The sequence below is a fragment of the Ptychodera flava genome, chromosome 7 (assembly GCF_041260155.1).
Source record: "Ptychodera flava strain L36383 chromosome 7, AS_Pfla_20210202, whole genome shotgun sequence".
Lineage (NCBI taxonomy): Eukaryota > Metazoa > Hemichordata > Enteropneusta > Ptychoderidae > Ptychodera > Ptychodera flava.
In genome coordinates, this window is record NC_091934.1 from 37,010,052 (window position 1) to 37,033,666 (window position 23,615).

Consider the following 23,615-nt stretch of genomic DNA (forward strand, 5'->3'; position numbering starts at 1 on the left):
CGTATGAAGCAGAGTTCATGCAATCACTTCAGAAATCTGAGTGTAAAAGGATTGCCAAGCGATTTAACAACACCCACAGATATATTGATGATCTCATCAGTTTAAACAATCCTGGTATATCCAATTATCTACACCACATCTACCCAGATGATTTAGAAATAAAAGAAACAACTGAAAGTGTGCACTCGGCATCATACCTAGACGTATTGTTTGAAATTAGACATAATACACTATATACTAAGCTGTATGACAAAAGAGACGATTTCAATTTTGAAATCATAAACTTTCCCTTTTTGTCGAGCAATATACCATCATCTCCAGCTTATGGTGTGTATATTTCACAACTCCTTAGATACAGTAGAGCATGCCATTCATATGAAGACTTTCGAGTTAGACACAGCCTATTAGCTCAAAAGTTAGTGAGGCAAGGATTCTCAGAAAGTAGATTAGTGAAATCATTTAAGAAGTTCTACGGTAGATACGGAGATGTTGTATCAAAATATGACCTGTCTGTTTCTCAAATGATGAGTGACAGCATACCAAATTTGACTCACGAAAGTAATTTGGTGAATTCACCAAATAATGAATTTGTCGCTTTGGGTCAATCTTGACGGGTGCGGCTAGCTGGCAGGGTACGCTTACCCATTCCGGACACCTGGTACCACTACTATTTCCGGTTCAAGATGGCCCATTGCCTTTGTCATCATCTATATGTTCCTTGGACTCGTAAATTTCACAGTTTACCTTGAATGATAACGATTATTGGACCTGATTTGATGTCTATTGCCTAGACTTTTAAGATAAAATGTGTCTATTTCTTTTATCTTGATTATCTTACCTTCTCAAATTCCTATGTCAAAACATCATCATTTATGGTCCTCCTCCGAAGGCAATATGAAACAAGTGGATAACTTTTTAGGTTCATTGGTGAGTGTTGTGAAATATGTTACATTCCATGTTCACCTTTTACATTTGCCAGTTTGCATTTTTATACTCGAAGCAGTGTTCGAAATTCGTTAACAATATCAAGTAGCTACCAGGCCTTTTAACTTCATAAAGTTACCTTGTAGCACAAACAATTCCTTACAGTGGCACTCCCACTTGGTAACATTTTAAACACATACTTTTAATGCCAACGATCGATATTTGAGGTGGCGACTGCACGCGGATCGCGAGATATCGTTAAAAACATGTCATTTCCCGAGCGTATTCTTCACATCCGAAGTTTTACGATCGTTTCTGATTATGACCCGAAGTCCCCCGAAGATTTGTTGTTGTGCTGATTTACGATATTCTAGGGATTCCATAACAAGTTCGAACGACTCAATTTATTTAACCCTCCGGCCCCTCCGCACTGCAAAGACTTTATATACAGCATTATGCCTTTACCTCAAGTAAAATTTCTTAAACTTCTCCTTAGTTTTGTAGTTTTCATTATTCTAAATCGTTGTATTTATCATATTTACCAATACCACATAGATATCAGTAATTACGTGTAAAATATTAGCCGCCTTGATGACTACATTTTGTCTTCTGCCACACAGTTACGCGTGGTTCGATACATAGCGGCCGCCACATGGTATGCGTCTGTGCATACCAAATGGCGGCCGCTATGTATCAACAGTACGTAACTGTGCTAGCCACCTCTGCGAATTCTGGTTCGAATCAGCAAACTTTGATTTTCGATATTTTGCCGAGTCAGTAAGGCTCAGCTTTCTTCCACGAGGCATGACTGATCACCAACGCTAGTGGTACTGTGGCGTACAGGAGCATCAGTGTAGGCTCGTACTCCATCGCTTAGTTGACAATGACTCCAGTGCCGAACGTTCGATGTTCGGAAGCTGAATTTCAGTGGGCCACTGGAATTCAAACTTTTACTTTTTCGAGGACGTCGACATGTTTTTATCGATATCTTGTGATCCGCGTGCAGTCGCCACCTCAAATATCGACTGTTGGCATTGAAAAAATTTGTTTTAAAAATGTTACCAAGTGGGAGTGCATCTTTAAGGCTCAAATTATTTGTCTGCAACTATTTGCAATAGTAGTCCACGGTCCCTCTACAAAGCGGTCGGGAAACGCAATGTATTTCTATTGTCCTGATGCGCGTTGCGATTCCGTTACACTGTTTATTCCCGTAAAGAGATTATCGCGACTTGGTGTAACATCAGTATAAACGATGACACCATTTTTACCTGACATGCAATGAACTAAAGGACAATGCGCATGCGTTATATAGGCCGCGTTTCGTCACGGTCCCGCAACCGTGGTTTCGTACTTAAACTTGCAGGTTGCGTTTGACTAGACTACACTTGCAGTCACTACCTATGTAATGATTACGACCATGATATCATTTCTTTTGATGATAAGACATCGATTTCAACACTTTTCAGAGGAACAGAGTGAAGAGGTCTACAGTGTTTTGAATGTATAACTTTAACTTTAAAACGAAGTTCACATATCCTGTCCACGAAAAGGTGTGCATAAGTGCATCGAGCTAGCGGTTTTCAAAGACATAGGACGTCAAAACAAAAATGACCTTTCTTAAATATCCATTTTCCTATTCGTAGTGGCATTGTTTTACAACTACAGGGAGATCTGTGTGACACATCAAGCACTTGGCCGATAGGGCTTCACTACACGCCAGAAAATGGCAATGGGGTTTGAATCAAAACAATGTTTTCCATGTTAAATTACCGCCAATGGATACGTTTATAAATCACAAAATTGCGTCATTTATTTTAAATGATGTTACAAGTACAAAAATGATTTTATGTGGGTTGTGTAAGACTATCGCATTAACAGGTTCAAAGCTGTTCCTTCAAAATGGTCTTTACAAGCAATCTTGCGAGAACTATAGCCGATTGCCTTCAGAGACATGTCCACTGTCCGAAGGTCTAACTTAAAAGTGGCTGAAGGCATGCTGAATGGATACTTGTGCGCATTGCGTAATACAAAACGTAAACATTGAAGGGCGGAAATGAAGTTGTGACTCATTTCTCTTTTTATTAACCATATATGAACAGTATATCATTCATGTTTGTTTATTTAGATTGAATTTTGACCAATTTAGAATATTGGATTTATAATTGTTCTGAGTCACATCTACACAATTAGGGGACCGGAATGTTACGGTCAAAATCAACATCCCCTTATTTGGTCATAGTTCAAATTCAAAGTCATGATTAAAGCGCTTAGCTGTTCTTGTGTCCTTCAGACGAATCTTCGATGGCATCGGCCTCCAGGAGCACACACAACTTATCCACCGGACGTCGTAGAGTAGTTGTTCTGGTCTTGACTTCTGCAAACCTGACGAGTCCCTTCTTGTCTTTCATCACTTCAGTGATTCTGTCCATGGACCAGGAGTTCTTCGGCGCTGTGTTGTTGACGATCAACGCCACGTCTCCAACGTTGAGGTTTCTTTTGATCTCAAGTCACTTCTGTCTCTCTTGTAGCAATGGGAGATATTCTTTCATCTATCTCTTCCAGAATATATCTGCCAGGTACTGCATCAACGGCGTACGTAGTTGTCATTCTTATGAAACAATACGGGTTGCAGGGCCTGCTTTGGTTTCAGCATCAACAGGTGGTGGGGTGTTAATGCCTCTAGATCGTTCGGATCTTCTGACAGCCTGGTGATTGGTCGGCTGTCAATTATTGCTTCCACTTCACAGAACAGTGTTCGGAGTGTTTCATCTGACATGCGAAGTGGTTGTTCTTTGAGCAAGGAAAAGATTATTTTCCTTATGGTTCTGATCTGACGTTCTCATACTCCTCTAAAGTTGGAACCTGCTGGGGGGTTGAATTCCCTTTTGATGTCTTGTTGGTGGAGCATCTCAGCTATCTTCTCTTGGTTCCATCTCCTGATACTCTCCTTCAGCTCTTTGTTGGCTGCAACGAAGTTAGTCCTGGACTAGAAGTAACACGTAAGAGATACGATCCTAAAATGTCTGACTGCAAGCTGTGCACGTCCCTATTTATACCCATGTGCTTACATAAGAGCATATAAGAACAATCTAGAACTTTTATTGACATGCTAATTACTGTTCTAAAATTATCTCTCTTACAAAACTAATTAAATTTCCAGAACATTCCAAACATGACTAATTGAATTCAAGGTTGTGAGGTCGTTAAGGGCAGTGACCTTGAGAATGTTCTAGACTAATTAAACTCAGGTCATGATGAGTGTGGGGGAAAATGACATACATACACAGGACTTCGCTATTTTCAGCTACTTCACTGCTTTTTATTTATAAGCCATTAATGCACATCGGAGCACACTACGTGAAATGCCGTATAGCAGTGTTGAGCTTTCTGCGTATCACTCGGCGGCTACCTTGTAGGCATTGGCCGGAGAATTCTTTGAGAGCCATAGTTAATTCATTGAACCACCTTAACAAATTACAAAAATAAGGAAAACGATGACCCTCAGAAGATGACAAAGTCTTCATGACTACCCCATGCGAATCATTGCTAGAGTCCATGTTGATGACTTTGCTGATATTTCTGTCATATGTCTGAGTTATATAAAAATATTCTATTAAATAAAAAATATGTAGCTATACCGATGGTAAATAAATTTAAAACCGATTAAAGCCTGCAGCTCAATTTAATTTTCAGTAGAAATACAGTTTTTTAAACAGGGTTAAACGTCACAACGTACGGCACCCAGTCATCTAGCGGAGAAGTCACAGACAAAACCGCTTGGTTAAGTTCCCACTCTCAAAAAAGGCTAGTACTGGATACCTATTTTCCTGGTATTGACAACACTGTAAAGCGGTAACGAATGCTTTCTAAGATACTTTTCTTCATAAAATCTACACGTAATATGTACGGTGTATTGACTAATGTTTTGAATTTTAATTGTTTATGGGAAGATAGTTTATTTTATAGGCGAAATAAGTAGAGAACATTAATATCCTAGTATTCATACAGGTATACTTATCTGATGTACTTTTTAACCAATGAACTTTGTCATATGCTTGTTTACAATGCATGCACAATTGTAGATATTAACCTCTCGGGTTTAAAACCATGGACATATAACTAAAAAAGATATCGTCCTCAACAACCCAACAATTACACAATTTACAAAGTTAAGATGAGATACAAATCCCTGATGACGTCTTCCTCCTATGGCCAGTGGAAAAGATGCATTAAAACTATGCAAGTGAGCTTAACAATTTTAAATCACAATTCAAACTGGCTGTAAATAAGCATTAAATGTTTTGTGAGCGCTTACCTTTTATTTATTCATTGTACTGTAGCTGACAATCTTCTACTTTTGCTGCTTCCATACACTACCAAACTTTATCAAAACAATATATTTGATTGATGTAGCCCTAGTTTGTCTTCGTATATCGGCTAAAGCATATATCATAACATAATCATGGCCAGGGAGTCTGTTAGGTGAAATTTTTATGTGTTTTAGTAATTGACCAATAGAATGTTTGTATTGATACAAAACAGGGAGTCAGCAACATTCATCGAACAATGCCTAATTCGTGACCTGCATCATTTTCTATGCACTCCTTCAAAGACACAATAATGTTGAAGGTCCCATTTTCCTACTTGTATCATACGATGGGCAAAATTATTGTATCGAATAGTCCTAAATAGTAAGCATGTATAACAAGACCGAATTTTGTAGCCGCAATGAGTAAAATAGTTACGGTTTGCTCGCTTTTACTGATAGAGCTGAGAGGATAAAAGCAAATTCAGATATTTAATAATAATAATACCATTTATTTCTTAAAAACGCCTTCAATGTAAAAACAACATCTCAAGGCGCAGAACATACCAAACCAAATTAAAATACTAGACAAGTAAAAACATTCTATAAAAAGGTAAGTTTTAACACGACATTTAAAAACATCATAGTCTTTAAAACACCAGAACTCAGGTGGAAGCTTATTCCACAATCGTACGTGGAAGCTTAAATAGCAAATGATCTGTGGCCATAAAAGTGGTTTGACCGATTGGCTGTCGCAAACTTAGTGCACCCGCAGTAGTCGACCAAAGGGTACGACCAGGAACACGGATATTTAAAAGTTCTTTCAAATATAGATGAGCAATGTCATGTAAAACTTTGTAAGTTAAACATAGAAGTTTAAACTCAACACGTTTATAAACCGGAAGCCAGTGCAAGCTAACAGTACAGGTTGGATATGATCTGCATTCTTTGTCAATGAAACCAACGTGCAGCAGAATTTTGAACAAGTTGTAATTTATTTAGCTGATAATTTGGTAAGCCAAAAAGTAAACTATTACAATAACCGAGCCTGGATGTAATGAATGCATGAACTAATTTTTCGGTGAATTACTATCGAGAATTTTCCACAAAGCAAGTGAAGCGGATTTACAAATATTGTTAACGTGGGCTGACATAGATGCTGATGTATCTACAATCACACCAATGCTAAGAACCAGGAGAGGAGTTAATGCTGATTTTGCCAACTTGCACATTACTAGGTCGTGGTCGTCCACCATTGCTAAATTTGAGGAAAATCTTATAACCTCCGTCTTATTGTCATTCAGTGTCAACATGTTGTCACTCGTCCACTGACGTATCTCGTCGATGCAATTTTCAATTTGTGAAATGGGAACAGAAGCATGAACATATTTGGCACCTCTATTCGCGTTTTACCCAAAAAATGTTATATGCACGCTGACGACCCTTGTGAAATGTGGACTTTTTTGTCTAAGTTTACAATCACATGTGATTCGCTACAAAATTCTCCAGGTACGTGTATTAGTTGTTGAAAATTTCCACAAGAGTCTACAAAATAGGAATTTCATTTGCATGCAAAACTGCACGTGTAAACAGGGTCATACATTTCTTCCATACGTCGAATTCCCATGGTGGTGTTTGAAATCATTAAATTTAGTTCAATGAAGAACGAGAACTGTAACGGACCTAAGATACACCTTTATCTTGTTTCACTTGGTGAGTTACAGAAATCTTGGGAAAGATGTCTTGCTCTGGTGCATGTCTCAACATCATTATACGTTGATTGCAAATCTTGTAAATTTTACCAGTTATAGTTAATGATAAAAAGTTTTTGTTTTCACAAAAAGTAATGGTCTATTAAATCGAAAGCTTTCTTAAAGTTGTAAATAAACTATAATAATCCCGTTATTCCGGTTATACTGGTACTGAAAAGTTGAAAAGTGCTAATAAAACAGGACAATATAACATTACCTGAGAATTTAGGAATTTCATGTAAAATCCCACATGGAACCAGAGATTTCCAACTTTCTAAAACTAGCAAGGATTTGAAAACTTTCCCCTATATTATTCAGAAGTTGAGGGAATAAAAATTTCTCCTATCAGTCTGCTCTGTCATTTATTTCGTCTTTCAATGATGACCTAAAGAATGGCCCTCTGTACGACTTATTAAAAGGGGTAGAAAAATGTTCATACATGTACCAGGTTTGTATATCAATCTAGTTTGAGTTTCTCCACTCATGTCAGCCATTGTTTTGAAGTTGACCAAAATTACATTTAATGCTTAATTTAATTTATTTCTTATTTCATTTTGGTAATTAGGGCCCAAGCAAACCGGGCATTGGCCCTTATTGTTTTTACCGGAGTTCAGTATTCTTGGCCCTCTTCATCTTTCTTAACCTTTTTGTCGACCTGGAACTAAAAAACAGCTCAACATCAAGTTCTCAAACTCGCTTCGATAAAGTTTGTATGTGCGATGTGTGATAGTGAGCATGCGTGCGCGAGTGCTTCACGAACTCTACAACGTGTGGAGCGGTCTCAGTAAGAAAAATGTAGCAACTTAGCCGGCTATTGAACACTCTTTTTTGAGAGTGGGAATTTAGCCGAGGGTTCTCTCTGTGGCCTCTCCGCTAGGCGACTGATGCCGTATTGTTGTGGGTTCGAAACCCATTGAAAACTTGCCGTATTTGAGTAATCACATGACCTGTTGGCCATATGGATTTTTCCAAACCTGAAAATGGCTATTCCTGGTGACCAGGCGGTCTGATCAATTTGAAATGTGGTGTATAGCATGCATGACCTCTGGTCTTTGAAATCTGCAAATAAAGGTCGCGTGACCTAGGATGTCAAAAAATACCGATTTAATCTTTTAATATGCTCTAACCTGGAACAAACATACCGATTGAATTGAAAGTTTACTTGTGTCATTCTTAGCGTGAGCACTTGCAAGGAATTTGGATCAGTCAATTGGTTTTGCGGCCATATTGGATTTACACAAACCTTTACAAGCCTTCTGAACCAACGCACCATTAAATTTGAAAGTTCACATATGTCATCTTTATTGTTAGGGAAACTTTCAAGTTTGAGAAAAAACATATCTATCAATTGTGTTGTTTGACAGCAATATTGGTTTTTGCAAAACTCCTAAAATTACAAGCGAAAAATTCAAAAGCCTTTTTCTCCAGAACCAATTTGAACTGAAATTTTGCTCGTATCATCTTAATTGTGAGTACTTTCAAATTTGCGAAAGGCATATGGATCGGTCACATGGTTTGGTAGCCATCTTGCATTCCCCCAAAGTACAAATTTGATTATTAAAAATTTTCCTGTCCAGAACCAACACTTTAATTAATCTTAGATTTTACTTGTATCATTCTAAGTGTCAGCACTTTAGATCGGTCACTTGGTTTGGAGGTCATACTGGTTTTCGCAAAGAGCCTGCAATTACAAGCCAATAATATATCAAAAATCTCCTTCTCAATAAACATACGCACCATTTGTCCTGAAGTTTTGCTCGTATCATCATCATTATAAGTAATTTCAAGTTTGCAAAAGGAACAAGGATATGTCATGTGGTTAGCGGCCATATTGGATTTTCAAAATATCAATTTAATCTCTAAAAATCTTCTTTAGCGGAACCAAATAATAGAAATAATTAATAGAAATCATCCATAGTTTCAGTACTGTCAAGTGTGCAAAGCACATTTGGATAGGTCAGTTGATTTGGCGGCCATTTTGGTTTTCACAAAGAAATACCTAAAATAACTATGAAACGATATTCTAAATTTCTTGCTTTCTGTACAACACCATTGAAACATTTTTTTCCATTGCATGATAATCTTGTACTGAAATACGTTCTATTTGCGCTGTTTGTCATTTCAGATCACAGCTCAGGACAAAAATATATTCTTTGTACTGTTGACTGTACATTAATTCTCCAACCAGAGGGCAAGGATGGCCTCAATGGATTGTGCTGTTGAGGATGCCAGGTAAGTACTCTCCCGATAAACAATGTGATGAATTTATTTTGTACAGCTGATCATCTGAGGAAATGAATACAGAGGTAAACTACTGGCGATACTGCGCTGAGATGAGATTCAATACTCAGAAATCCACTAAGGTGAGAAAATGAGAATGTGATAATGCAATTCTTGTTTGACAGACATATGAACTTCGCGGTCAATATTTGGACGTAACCCTTCTGAATGTTAGAGACTATGTGATACAGGATTTTAGTAAAAGGAAAAAGTAGCCCTAGGCAGTTTTTATCATCGCATTTGCAGTGCTAAACACAAAGGATTTAATTTAGAGTTCGATGAACTGTATGTTTTGATGGACTTCTTTACATAATGGAAAATGCTTTGTGCTCAACTTGCCAATATCTGCATTTGTGTCATGTGCAACGTTATTCGTGATAGCTGTGTGGTCCCGTCCAGATTAGACTTCAGATGTAAACAATAACATTGCATGCTACACCTTGTATTGACTGCATATTTCAACAGAAGGTGACATATTTTTTATGGAACAATAATAATTACAATCTTTCAAAACTTATTATTGCTCTACACTTTTAATTACTGAGTGTCACCAGTTTTCTCTTGGTAGGTCAAATAGCGTGCATAAGTATAGTTCCCATGGAGGCAGAGGAGAGAAAACAAACCTATAAAAGTGTTGAAGTATCACAATCCCTGAGTATTTGCCCATTCAAATAAATAGCAGTACAATGTAATATTATTGAAGACGAGAGATAAGGATAAACGGATAGATAGAGAATACTGAACTGTGTCTGTAAAGCATTTAAACACGAGAATCCCTGCAAGGTGGTTGCTGACAGTTGGTTACAACTTGGCTTGGGGTATGAAGATAGGGATTTTTAAAAATCAAGTTGATCCGATGAAAATAGATTTTTAATAATTCTTTTGTGTATTTTTCAGTTTACCGAACCATGTTCAGGATATGTCACAGGCAGTGAAATCTCCTTATTCGTTGAATAGGCTTACTTAGATGTAATCTACTTGAAACTTGGCCTGCGTCGATCATCGATCATACCATGATCATACCATGGAGCAAGCTCCATTGCAGACAAATTGTCATGTTTCTATAGTATTTTGGAAGGGTCTTCGTAATGGGTAAAACATTTATGGTGAAAAGATAGCCAATGAAATGTGACATGTTTGTGTAGTTTTATTCCTAGAGCCTTTGTGTTTAAAAAGAAGAGTTGTCACAGCGATAGTATACAGAAGTGTACAGGACCTGCATACTTGAGCGTAAGATTACGGTGTGCTTTGACAAGGGCTTTTGGATTTGGCTGGTTCTCAAATTACTGACTATTTATTTGTTGTAAACCATGGTTACGCTTACGCTATGAATGCACTTTCAAATTGGCGCTATTTTTATAAGTCGTGTTGGTGCATGGTATTAATGTCATTATATTTTTCTCGTTATAATTTGTTACAGTAAAGGCTCTCAAAGTCCACCTCCAGCTGTATTAGTCGTTTGCTCGCACATCGGATCATCAATCACAGGTGGTGTTGCTGCCGCTATACATCAACTGATCTACTTCCTACATTCAATGGGATTAGCCTATATTGTACCGCATTCGGAGTAAACAATGACAATCAAAATGATTTGCGCAAATTTGATGTCAGAATCATATGTCCCAAACCCCCTGAACTATACAGTCTCAATCAAGTAGATATATCTTGGCTCCATTGTTATAAAATATTTTTCCCCGATATCTGCAAAATCAAAAATGTGAAAATGGTGTTTTGTTTTAATCTTGTTACATCATACCCGCATATGCCATTAAACAGAACGCATTTCCCAGCGCATCATTTTACATTGTCAATCCGTACACTTTGGAAACCCCCTTAGAAATCCTTGGATACGGAGAAAAGGCTCGCAAAATATGGAAAAAATCTCTCCCGGAGATTACTGAAGAAGCAAAAGCTGTGTTTTCGATCGGTTCAGATATTTTCGAACATTTTGACTTCGAATATCAATTGCTGGACGCGGAGGTTAAACACTACACCATTATGCTCACACCTGATGATGCACTTTTCAAGCTAAAGGCGCTTGATAGAATTCCGCAGAGTGGACGATTTCAAATCGTGATGTTTGTTGATGAATATGACGTCACAGTCCTTACAAAGGAGTCTACAGTGGCTAAGGCCATGAATTTAATGGCTGAGCGCTTTCACGGCGTGCGCATGGAAACTCCCAAATTGAACATTATTACCACGATTAAGGGTGTCGAGGATGATATCAAGAATAGTCTTAATCCACATTCTCAGCTCGAAATAAAGTACCGGTCATTCGAGGGTACAGATATCATTTCCGAACTGCGGCATTCGCATTTACTACTCGTGCCCCCGTCTTCCTACAATTCGGTCAATCTTTCGCTATCTTCAATCGCACTGGGGATACTGTTATGATTCCACAGCACTCTGCTTGTCACAAACAAATCAAAGAGTACCTACCCGACTTCGAGGATGATGTAGTCGTGCGACATGAAGAGTTGCCATATTGACCTCGGGGAGAAAAATAGTGGATGCGGTGTTCGAGTTCCCTGTGTACCTTAAGCGGGCCCAGCGAATGAGACGTTCACTTGAATTCAAGTCAGCTGAAGTGTCAGAGAGAACGAAAAAACTGATTTGTGAAATAATCTCTGAGTCCGAAGGCCTTTGCCTCCCTATTTCTCCGGGACACGATAATCCAAAAAGATTAACGGGTAAGGGTTTATGATTGTTTAGGAATCTTGATGGTGACGTATTGCTGTCACAAATATATGGCCTTCGCTTATAGGCTGAAGCGATTTAATGAAAGTTCTTTGTTTGCCGTCCTTGAATTTTCAAATAACCTACCAACCAGCCAGGGAAAATAACACAAGTGCATTAACATAAGCGCAATTTTTCATTTGGTTTCTTTTGCAAAAAGAATCTTTTATTTGTAATAATGTTAACACTGTGACTGTTTTCTTAAGTTTTTCTGAAAATCTACCAGCACGCGGACGGCAAATAAAGAATTTATTTAAAACGGCTAAGTACTGTAACAACTTGAAGGGCGAAATTAATTTGCAAGTTTCGCATAAGCGAATCAACTAAGCAATGTAGATGAGGTTGCATGACACATACACATCTTGCAAATGCTCAACTGACGACATAAACGCAATTTAAGTTACATGAGGAAGTTAACTGCAAAATCACTGTACATACAATCTATTTTTGATTTTCGATGAAAGATGTCATATTTTACGGAAATCTTCCAAGACCTTTAATAACAAAAAACTGTCAGATGCATGAACCGTTTCTTTTGAATTACATTTGTTATTATTAATCAATGCTGATATTTGCAGATAATGTACGACGTGAATAATTTTTTTAGAAATTTCTATACATTTTGGCCGACTCTCGTGTGAATACTAAAGAGAACTGTATCGGCTACCGGAAAGAATAAAGGCCATCTTCGTGACAGCTGTTTGAAATTTTTCATCAATCTTCCATAGATCTATAGGTCAATCCCATCATGTTTATAACTGCCGGTATAAACATAATTTTGGTCAGAACCTGATGTATGTAATATTACTGCCCACACGAATTAAAATATTGAATACAGAACAAGACATTCAGTGGAACAATATCAATATCCACTGGTCTAGATTGTTAAAGCATTTAAGGTATTGAAAGACTTTAATTGAAAGATTTACATGTAAACTTTTGCTCCAACTTTCCTTGGCGAAACTTTCAGCCATCCTCTTACCAAAATCAAAAATAATAACTTGGGCCACCGTTTAAAGTTCGGTACTAGAGAAACAAATTACCTAATATATACTGATATTTGAAATTCAAATGGCTGTCATTCCTGTGTTATTTCTACTGGGGAAAATGTAAATAAGTTTAGTTTCACAAAAACAAGACGGTGAAATTTTTATTTACTCAATAAACCAAAGGGTCCTCAGGCTCCGATGATGATGATGTTGTTGTTTTTATTATTGTTGTTGTTGTTGTTGTTGATAGTATTTGCAGAAAAGAACAAAGTATGCGCTGCGAAATTCAATACAGCCTAACTATACATGTGCGTTGCAGCCTAACTAAACTATGCGTTGCAAATTCAATACAGCCTAACTATACATGTGCGTTGTTGCCTAACTATACATGTGCGTTGCAAATTCAATACAGCCTAACTATACATGTGCGTTGTTGCCTAACTATACATGTGCGTTGCAAATTCAATACAGCCTAACTATACATGTGCGTTGTTGCCTAACTATACATGTGCGTTGCAAATTCAATACAGCCTAACATTACCCAAGGGGTGTCACTTCATTGCCACACACTTTTTTTCAATCGCCAAAAATGCACCTAGCAAGCATTGAAATCGGTAAAATTCGACGTAGGGTCAAAGCACATTAGTCCTTCTCAATCATACTCAGACATTTTTACTTCTTGCCGATGAAAAGTCGACAAATCGGCAGGTTTTTCAATGCATCTAGTCGTCTCTTGATTCCAGATTTAAAAGGCAGCGCGAAAGATCTAGTCACGTGGGCGCATTTCAAATCGAACCAATAGCAGAGCTGGATGGGCCAGCGTGAAAACCGGCAGTAACGTAAGTTTCTCACGTCTTTGGAAAGAACGTTCTCTTGCTATGGGTGAACTGGAACTGTTAAAGTTACCAGAATTTCATACGCAGACGAACGCAGACAGTGTCACCCATAGTCTTCAAAAGACATAAGAAACTTACGTTACTGCCGGGTTTTCACGCTGGGCCCATCCAGCTCTGCTATTGGTTCGATTTGAAATGCGCCCACGTGACTAGATCTTTCGCGCTGCCTTTAAATCTGGAATCAAGAGACGACTAGATGCATTGAAAAACCTGCCGATTTGTCGACTTTTCATCGGCAAGAGGTAAAAATGTCTGAGTATGATTGAGAAGGACTAATGTGCTTTGACCCTGCGTCGAATTTTACCGATTTCGATGCTTGCTAGGTGCATTTTTGGCGATTGAAAAAAAGTGTGTGGCAATGAAGTGACAACCCTTGGGTAATGTTAGGCTGTATTGAATTTGCAACGCACATGTATAGTTAGGCAACAACGCACATGTATAGTTAGGCTGTATTGAATTTGCAACGCATAGTTTAGTTAGGCTGCAACGCACATGTATAGTTAGGCTGTATTGAATTTCGCAGCGCATACTTTGTTCTTTTCTGCAAATACTATCAACAACAACAACAACAACAATAATAAAAACAACAACATCATCATCATCATCGGAGCCTGAGGACCCTTTGAATAAACCTTAAAATAAGTCCCACAAACGGTAGACCACAACACGCTTGAGAAAATTTGAGAGTCCGAATGTCTGTCGCCGAAATGCATTCTAAGTTTAGGAGTGTTCCGCTATACTTTGTTTTAATGAGTTTGGTGGAATTTAGAGCATGAGAGCGTGAGTCTCTGTGAAAAAAATTGAATCAAAGATTAATATTTTTCAATATTGCTTTACGAGAGGAGGACATCCCATCCCTTCTAATACTTTCGAACAGCAATACGGTAATTTTTATTTGTCTTGAAAGGAGATGTATTCAGCAATAGTCTCTCTAAAGGCACCAAAATTGGTTAAAATGTTCACACTTTTTCTACGAAAGGAACACTCCTTCATGCTCAGTACTCTTCTTCATCTGCGTCTTTGCCTCCTATTCTCTGCATATGATGTACATTTCTATGCCAAACAAAATCTACTGGAGGTCCAGATTTTTCAAATTTTCAAACGTCATAAAAATTTTATGCTAGCTTCTTCAGCTGCTCCTTCTCCTAAGATGTTGATCATCCAAGTATAACTATCTTTCAAACCAAATTGTCAAAGAATGTGATATTTTATACTGGCATCGACAATCCCGTTTAGTGCAAAACTACAAGAAACTAATATCCAATATTCTTACAACGTTTTGTTTGACTTTTTCTGCACGAATAACTAACGTGTTCTATGTTTGATCATTATGCACTATAATGACGATTTCACAGGTGAACATTCTCCAATTGGCGTTACTGGATCTTCTGAAGATGTTATAACGTTAACGAACCAAGGCCTAAGAAGCAAAGGCTTGTTGCTGGTGCGTGTAGTAAATTATTGTATTATATTGACATGCAGTTCTATCAATGAAATTACATGATGAGAGTACTTGATATGAGACGAGAGTACGCATCAAATGAAGATTTCATTGACAATAGGAAAGACCGATGTACTATTTCTTAACCAACAATCAATGTGTCTAATCACATTCCGGATTGCTATTCCATTTGTCAATAGGCAATTTAATTTACAAGATGGATTATCATATTATGACAGAACAGGTTTAAATACAGAGTGTTCGGTCAGTCAATATAATTTCAACATTCATGGCATTAACTGACATCGTTGATTAGTGAATTGAAGTCCAAACCTGAATTAATTCTTCGAGAACAATGCACATTGTTAATAGATACGCGCTAAAATGATTCGCGCTCTTCATCTGCACAGAATGCCACTGAATTAGACATATACCACAAGGCAGCTTTCATTTACTATGAGGGGTCAGACCGGAGGAATTATGGGAGTGTCATAATCTGAAAAATGTTCTGGAAAGGGTTAAATTCTCTTCTATCGCGTTTTCAAAGTGTACACAAAACCTCAATATTCTAAATTAACTGGGGAAAAAGTACAGAAACATGTACAATTCACTGAGAAATGCCGATGGCTCACGGAAACTTTCAACTTTTTATACACTAAGAATTTATGTTGACAAATTTTGCAAGTTGTCAGCACTTTTCCTTAAGATTTACGTTTATTAAAGAAATGGTATATGATAAAATGCAATGGAAAATTGAATTTTGCATCCTGTGTAAACCGCATCTTGATGAAGCCTGCAGTGTATATGTAAACAAATAAATGCTTGCTATGTTTATATATTAAAGCTATATCATTAGAGATGCAGGAACTGAAATAGCAGATGAGTTCAAATAACATTGTCAAATCAAGTGTGTAAAAATTAAAATCACAATATCATTATTTAAACGATGTAAGTTTGATTGTTTGATGTCTTCTGCATAAATAATTCATCATCAAAATAACTCAGTGTCCGTTAATTGCATGAAGGACACATCTGTACAAAAACGACCAAGCTTACTTTTAAATGCTATAGTAAAATTAAGTCAAGAGAGGGTCATGTTCAACAAGTCTGGTAAAGGAAGAGGGTCAGTTTGAGAAAAAAGAATTGGGGAGGTGAACAACTAGAGATATATTCCAATGTCATTTGGCCCAACCCCTCATAATAAATGTAAACGCCTTAAATGTAATGGGTCGAAAGTCCAAGGTTACGAGTTTGCTCAGTGAGCTTTGCTGACAAATGCTGGTTTGCAAGAGGTGCCGTATGTGCTTGGTAACATTGTTAGGCTGCATTTGTAGGAAGTATATCTAGACACTTTCCTCTAATTGAACATGATTTGAGATCTGAGTGAGCGAGTTTGGATGTGTTATTGCGCCTGCTCTGTGTTGCAGGTCATCCTCTGTAGAATTCGTCTACATAGGTTTTTCCAGACATCGATCTTGACTGCTTTTCGCTCTTTTTTGCTCACGTGTTCACACACGTGAGCATATGTCGCAGCGATGTCTGTCTGTCTGTCTGTCTGTCTGTCCGTCTGTCTGTCTGTCTGTGTGTCTGTGTATCTGTCTGTCTGTTGGTCCATTTTCTCAAAAACGGCTGAACGTATTTCAGTCAAATTTGGTAGACATCTTCAGAATTCAAATGGCTAGAACTGAAAAGGTTTTGGTGGGCGTGGCTTGCATATTAATGAAGTTATCACAGTTTTAATTTTTCTGATACATGGTAGTCTATGGGAAGCCGGTATCTGTGGTTTGAGGGCGCTATCCCCACGTTACACTCTGGCAAGACGATGCTGAAATTAGACTCGGTTTCGGATTCGGTTTCGGATTCTAGAGACTGAAAGAAATTTTATATTTTCAGCCAATTGTTACACTGTGGAATACTGGATTTTCCTTACTTTCCCTGGACCCTTTTTTCAGCTAAAATAATATCTAATCACACTAAACAAAGTGAAAATAAGTATATAGGGATAACTTAGCAATACAAATTTTTTGACAAAATGTCATGTGATCTCGATGACCTTTGACCTTAAATATAAGTATATGTCCATAACTCAGTAACCACAAGTGCTACACCCTTCATATTTGGTATGATGGGAGACCTTATGACATCACATCCTGTACCTTATTAATTATGTGCATATCTAATTATGAGCCAGCAAATAGAGCTAGAGGTCTGATTTTTGGTATATAGGTATAACTTAGCAATACAATTTTTTGACAAAATGTCATGTGACCCCAATGACCTTTGACCTCAAATATACATATATGGCCATAACTAAGTAACCCCAAGTGCTACACCCTTCATATTTGGTATGATGGGAGACCTTATGACACCACATCCTGTACCTCATTAATTATGCGCATATCTAATTCTGAGCCAGCCAATAGAGCTAGAGGTCTGATTTTTGGTATATAGGGATAATTTAGCAATACAATTTTTTTGACAAAATGTCACGTGACCTCGGTGACCTTTGACCTCAAATATACATATTTGTCCATAACTCAGTAACCACAAGTGCTACAGCCTTCATGTATGGTATGATGGGACAGCTTATGACGCCACATATTGCACCTCATTAATTATGCGCATATCTAATTTTGAGCGCGCCAATAGAGCTAGAGGTCTGATTTTTGGTATATAGGGATAACTTAGCAATACAAATTTTTTTGACAAAATGTCACGTGACCTCGGTGACCTTTGACCTCAAATATACATATTTGTCCATAACTCAGTAACCACAAGTGCTACAGCCTTCATGTATGGTATGATGAAACACCTTATGACGCCACATATTGTACCTCATTAATTATGCGCATAGCTAATTTTGAGCGAGCCAATAGAGCTAGAGGTCTGATTTTTGGTATATAGGGATAACTTAGCAATACAATTTTTTTGACAAAATGTCACGTGACCTCGGTGACCTTTGACCTCAAATATACATATTTGTCCATAACTCAGTAACCACAAGTGCTACAGCCTTCATGTATGGTATGATGGGACAGCTTATGACGCCACATATTGTACCTCATTAATTATGCACATATCTAATTTTGAGCGAGCCAATAGAGCTAGAGGTCTGATTTTTGGTATATAGGGATAACTATAGGATAGAAATTTTTTGACCAAATGTCATGTAACCTCGATGACCTTTGACCTGAAATATACGTTTATGTCGGTAAATAAGTAACCACAAGTGCTATGTCCTTTGTATTTAGTAGGATGGGAGACCTTATGACAGCACACGCTTTACCTCATTAATTATGTACACATCTAATTCTGGGCAAGCGAATAGAGCTAGAGATCTGATTTTTTGGCATATAGGGATTAATTAGGAATATAATTTTTTTGAAAGTGTTATGTGACCTTGATGACCTTTGACCTTGATTATACATATATATGCATATTTCAGTAACCACAAGTTCTATACCCTCCAATTTTGATAGGATATTAGACCTTAAGATGTCACATCTTGTACCTCATTTATAATGCGCATATGTATTTCTTGGCTGGCCAATACTGCTAGAGGTCTGATCTTTTTTCCCGATTTAGAACCGTAACTTAGACATGCCTCATGTGTTTCAAATTGGGAACAACGACATAGATCTATGTGCCCATAGATCTCAACATATACACTCCAATGATACATCTTAATGACCACATTTTCCTGCCCCATCAAGACTAGTACTCCTATTACAAGTGGGGACTATGTCATTGTAAATGACTTGTTGAGTTAATGGTTGTATCACAGTATTCGATATATCTAATTCTGTATTTTTTCCATTTTATATTCTGAATAATTACATTAAACATATTTCACTGTCTCCAGTACATTTCATTTAAGTATTTTCACTTCATGCACTTTATCCCTTTCACACATGTTCAAATATCTGACCAGAGAACAAACACTAAATAGTCCAGGATGGGAGCTACAGTGTCATTGACGCTATTTTTACTTCAGCCAATTCCTAATTTGCATATTAAATGAATTTTCATACTTAGGGATATTCATCTGAATTGACTTGATCAAAATTGATGTAACTTGCTATGTACATTTCAGACACTGTAATACAATATTATTGAAAGTCATTAATCATTTTCTCTCCAGCAAATTCCTAATTGCATGTTTAATGAACTTTCCTAATTAGAGATATATATCTGAATTGACTTGACCAAAGTTGACAAAACTTGCTACATATATTGCAGATACCATGATACAACATTATTGACAATCATTAAGCATTTTTACTTAAGTCAATTCCTAATTTACATATTTAATGAACTTTGCTTATTAGGGATATATACTGGGATTTACTTGATCAAAGTTGGCAAAACATGACAACATTGATGATTATACCTGGTTAAAACAATATCGAAAGTCATTTCACATTTTCATGTCAGCTAATTTACAATTTGCATATCTAATGAGCTTTCACAGCTCGGCATATATGGCTTGAAGGACTTGGCAAACGGTAATTACACTTGCTATATAAATGACAGCAGTCAAAGAACTTTAATATTTTATTTCAGCTAATTACATATTTGTATACTTCATGACCTTTGAGAATTAATCAGCGGTGATTATTGTTCATTATGTGATCATAATACTTTCAATGAAGTTGCAAACATGTGGCAAAGGTTCAAATTTACACATAACTGTATGAAACACGTGAGCATTTTCAGTTCATATCTGGTTTAGATTTGTGCCATATCTCTCGTCTAGTTTTCTTTGTGAAATAGGTTGCCCGATGGTAACAATGTAACAATTACAAATTACATACAGGTGAACAAGCAAAAGATGAAGACCATCGACGTGAGTCCAGCGAGGACACGAGTACAAGCAGTGAGAATGATTTCAACACAAACAGTAGTGAAAAACAGGAACGCACATCAGGTAAGTTAACTTCGAAGGTAAAACATGTAAGTTCGCCTAGGTATTAGCTGACAGAAAGAAACCACAGGAGTGCAGTTCACTATGTAAATCTCGCTGTCGGCACGATAAAAGATATTCTGCAATGTGTCATATTAATTTTACTAGTTTCGCCAACATTATTCTTCCCACTTATTCCTTTCTCAGTTTTATTTTATGTTTTATTTGTGTTCTTTATATTTTAATAAAAGATAATGATTACCTTTTGGCAAGTCTTTCTTATAACTGTCAAAGGAAATGGATACAACGTTCAGCACAAAACATTGAATTTTTTAAAAGCATTTAGAAAAAATATAAATGCTGCTTTTCATTTTTGTACTTTTTCTAAGGCCAAGTTGGTGTACTGTTGAGAGTTAGGGAGGGTGCACCAGATGATAACAGGTCAATACATGAAATGGAGGAAGATCTGTTCACGCATCCCAGTACCCAAAGAAATGCCGAGGTCTACATGCGAGGAATGACTGCCTTAAACCGGCGACTTTGCGGGAAAGATATTCAGAAACGCTGTCTTTACTTCGTTATGAGATGTGAGTCGCCTGAAGCAGCAGATGCATTGTGGGCTGCCTATAAAAGTGGCAGGCTGGATAGGATGGCTGACAAGATCTTTTTATCTATACCTATTCTTAATGATATTGGGGCGAGGAGGCTGTCCTTGGAAACTTTCATGGATTTCCAGGAATATTTACTGTGTAAAGAAGAAATCACTGAGAGAGGTATGAAGCAATATCAAAGTCTACAGCTTGTTTGAGCTCAGTTTTCTTTAAGGCAGTGAGTCAACTCACCTCAGGACAGCTTTAAACTCTTGATTGAACTTTGCTCGAGGGACCACACAACTTTTTTCTCTCTTAATCAAAATTGGGAATCAGAGATTGTCATGGAAATTTGAGATAAAATATACAAGTAATCTTAAATTCGCTCAAATTCAAATTCATCTTCGTATTAACTCTATGGACAAAAGCACAACTGTGAAAAGTGATTTTTCTCGGCAAAATGGGTCCGCATAGTCGTAGGCAGCTTTAATGTACAAAAAGGAGCAATAGTTTCGTTTCTGCGTAATTTTGATTAGCTCACAATGCAATCCTTATGTCTTGTACGTCGAGTATTACAAATATTTTTCCAGTAAAATATATTACTTTGTACTCTTTTTACAGAAAGAAAAAGACGAAAGGAAACTGATGTTGGAGTATTGTGTCATCGAAACCAGGAAATGAACAACGATAAGCACCAGCACTGCGTTAATATCTGTCTCCGAGAGCAGAACTTGAAGGATAAACAGACTCTGAGGGATCAGTTGCAGTCAGCTTTCGTCGGCGATGGTAAAGCCTACAGAGAAGAGCAATCAACAACTTTTCATGAGTGGCTTAGTCTCAAAAACGAAGTTCGAGAATTTTTCAACAAAGTTGGTCTTGTGAAAGCAAAGGAAATGCTCAGCGTAAAGATTGATGCCCTGGATAGCAAACTGACTCTACAGATGGAAAGGAAAAATTCAACACTCCTTGAAATTGCCGATCTGAATCTTGCTAAGGCTCGAATCGAAAAAGGTTAGTTGAATTCATCGCAAGTACACTAGCGCATTTACAGGCAGGTTATATGGCACACTGACGGTTTCAGTGTCCATCAGAATCACAGGCGGTAGATGTAGTCCGGTCTATGCTAGACGTAAAACAAATTTACATCACGATGGAAGGTATTTGTCGCGCAATTGAATTATTTGCATAATAGCACACTAATAGACCTTTCACACAGAAATTCTTTGTATCAGGCCGAACGAAATCTCCCGGCCATGCTCGTTATGTTCGCAGGATGTGTCCAGGCCGTAATTGTACAATTGCATTTGTTCATGGGGAGACATCGCACGCGCTGTAGCCCCGGAAAACTTGTGAATTTAGTGGCTTGCATGGATAGAAGTGTCTGTGTGGACAAGTGCATGTCTGAGAAGCGTCATTGTCCATATCTGCGTGCTTTTATAGTATAAAAAGTGAAACGCACCCATCTATTAAAAATAATGATCAGAATTGAAAATCCAGTTTGCACTCATGTGATCAAATTTACATCATGTTTTCCGCTTTACTTTTTAACTCTTGTCTCTTTTCAGAAGTTGTCCTATCGCTTATTTGCCTATAACAGTACTATTCATTTTTTATTTTGCGTAGGTTTACCTAAGAAGGGTACGATCTGGACCGTGCCTTCTCAAAAGGAACCAGGGGGACTGCAAACGCCAATCGGATTGACTGTCAAAGAGAATGGGCAAGTGGTCGTGACAGACAGAGGGCCTGTCGAAGAACAAGGAAGTGTACATACACTATCAGAGGAATTCCAACCAGTGTCAGTCATGACGTTTTACTCACTGCCGTTACCATTCAAGCCGTGGGATGTAGCTGTGGCTGGAAAAGATACATACTACATCGCTGACAGAGATAACCATTGTATTCTCGTCTGCAATGGAAAGGGTAAATTGAAACAGATCATTGCGTTAGATAAGCTGCGAAATCCCACAGGCGTATATGTAGGTCAGGATGGTCACATCTTTATAGTTGATTACAGGTATGTTGGAGATTGTATCTTGAAGTGCACAAAAGATGGAAAGGTCATCGCGACTAAAGAAATTAGATTGCCCTGGGCCATAACAATGAATAGCAAATACCAGCTTATAGTTTCATCTCGCGGTGAACATTGCATGTACATTTTAGACAGCGATCTCAATACCGTGGCTTCATTTGGACATGAACACCTAGAGTATCCATATGGGGTAGGTGTTGATCAACATGATAACATCTACGTCTCCGATGAGAGCAAACTTTGCAAATTCAGCCACGATGGTAAATTTATTTGCAATGTTTCCGTACAGATAAACCCCTACTATCTGACAGTGTGTGAGGATGGCAGAATTATTTGTACAGATTACAGTGAAGACTGTATCAAAGTTTTGTACACGAAGTAACGTGACTAGAGAGAGAGAGAGAGAGAGAGAGAGAGAGAGAGAGAGAGAGAGAGAGAGAGAGAGTGAGAGAGTGAGTGTGAATGTGTTTGTGTGAGTGCCTGTGGAAGGAAATGTTCAGGGACCAAAAAATATCTCCCTGCTAAGTTTGTGATTTCAACTTAGAATATCGGAGGACCATACTTTTCCCTTGTATATCGTTTCGCATTTTGCTTTATGTATTCCTGGAAATCTAAACGATTTTGTTCATTCTCCATTGTGCAGCCCTGTTTCAGCGGACAACTGCAGCAATGTCTGAAACATGAATGTATGTTACTGCATAGCTGTTTGTGACTTGTTGAATCCGTGTTTGTTTTTCTGACAAATTCTTGTTCATGCATTCAGAGAC

At 37.7% G+C, this 23,615-nt stretch overlaps 1 protein-coding gene across 1 annotated transcript; it reads left to right on the forward strand.

Moving 5' to 3' along the window:
- Positions 1 to 11,259: 11,259 nt before the first annotated feature.
- LOC139136478 (uncharacterized) lies at positions 11,260 to 23,267 on the forward strand. The gene is made up of 5 exons (XM_070704203.1): positions 11,260 to 11,545; positions 20,143 to 20,253; positions 20,619 to 21,002; positions 21,441 to 21,830; positions 22,443 to 23,267. Exons 1-5 carry the CDS (start codon positions 11,260 to 11,262, stop codon positions 23,228 to 23,230), a joined length of 1,959 nt encoding a protein of 652 aa, XP_070560304.1. The 3' UTR covers positions 23,231 to 23,267.
- Positions 23,268 to 23,615: the final 348 nt, after the last annotated feature.

Coding starts and splice junctions, on each gene's coding strand:
- LOC139136478 (XM_070704203.1), top strand. CDS start 11,260: ATGCTCACACCTGATGATGCACTTTTCAAGCTAAAGGCGCTTGATAGA. Junction 11,546..20,142: donor AAAGTACCGGTCATTCGAGG/GTACAGATATCA, acceptor AATTACATACAG/GTGAACAAGCAAAAGATGAA. Junction 20,254..20,618: donor AAAACAGGAACGCACATCAG/GTAAGTTAACTT, acceptor ACTTTTTCTAAG/GCCAAGTTGGTGTACTGTTG.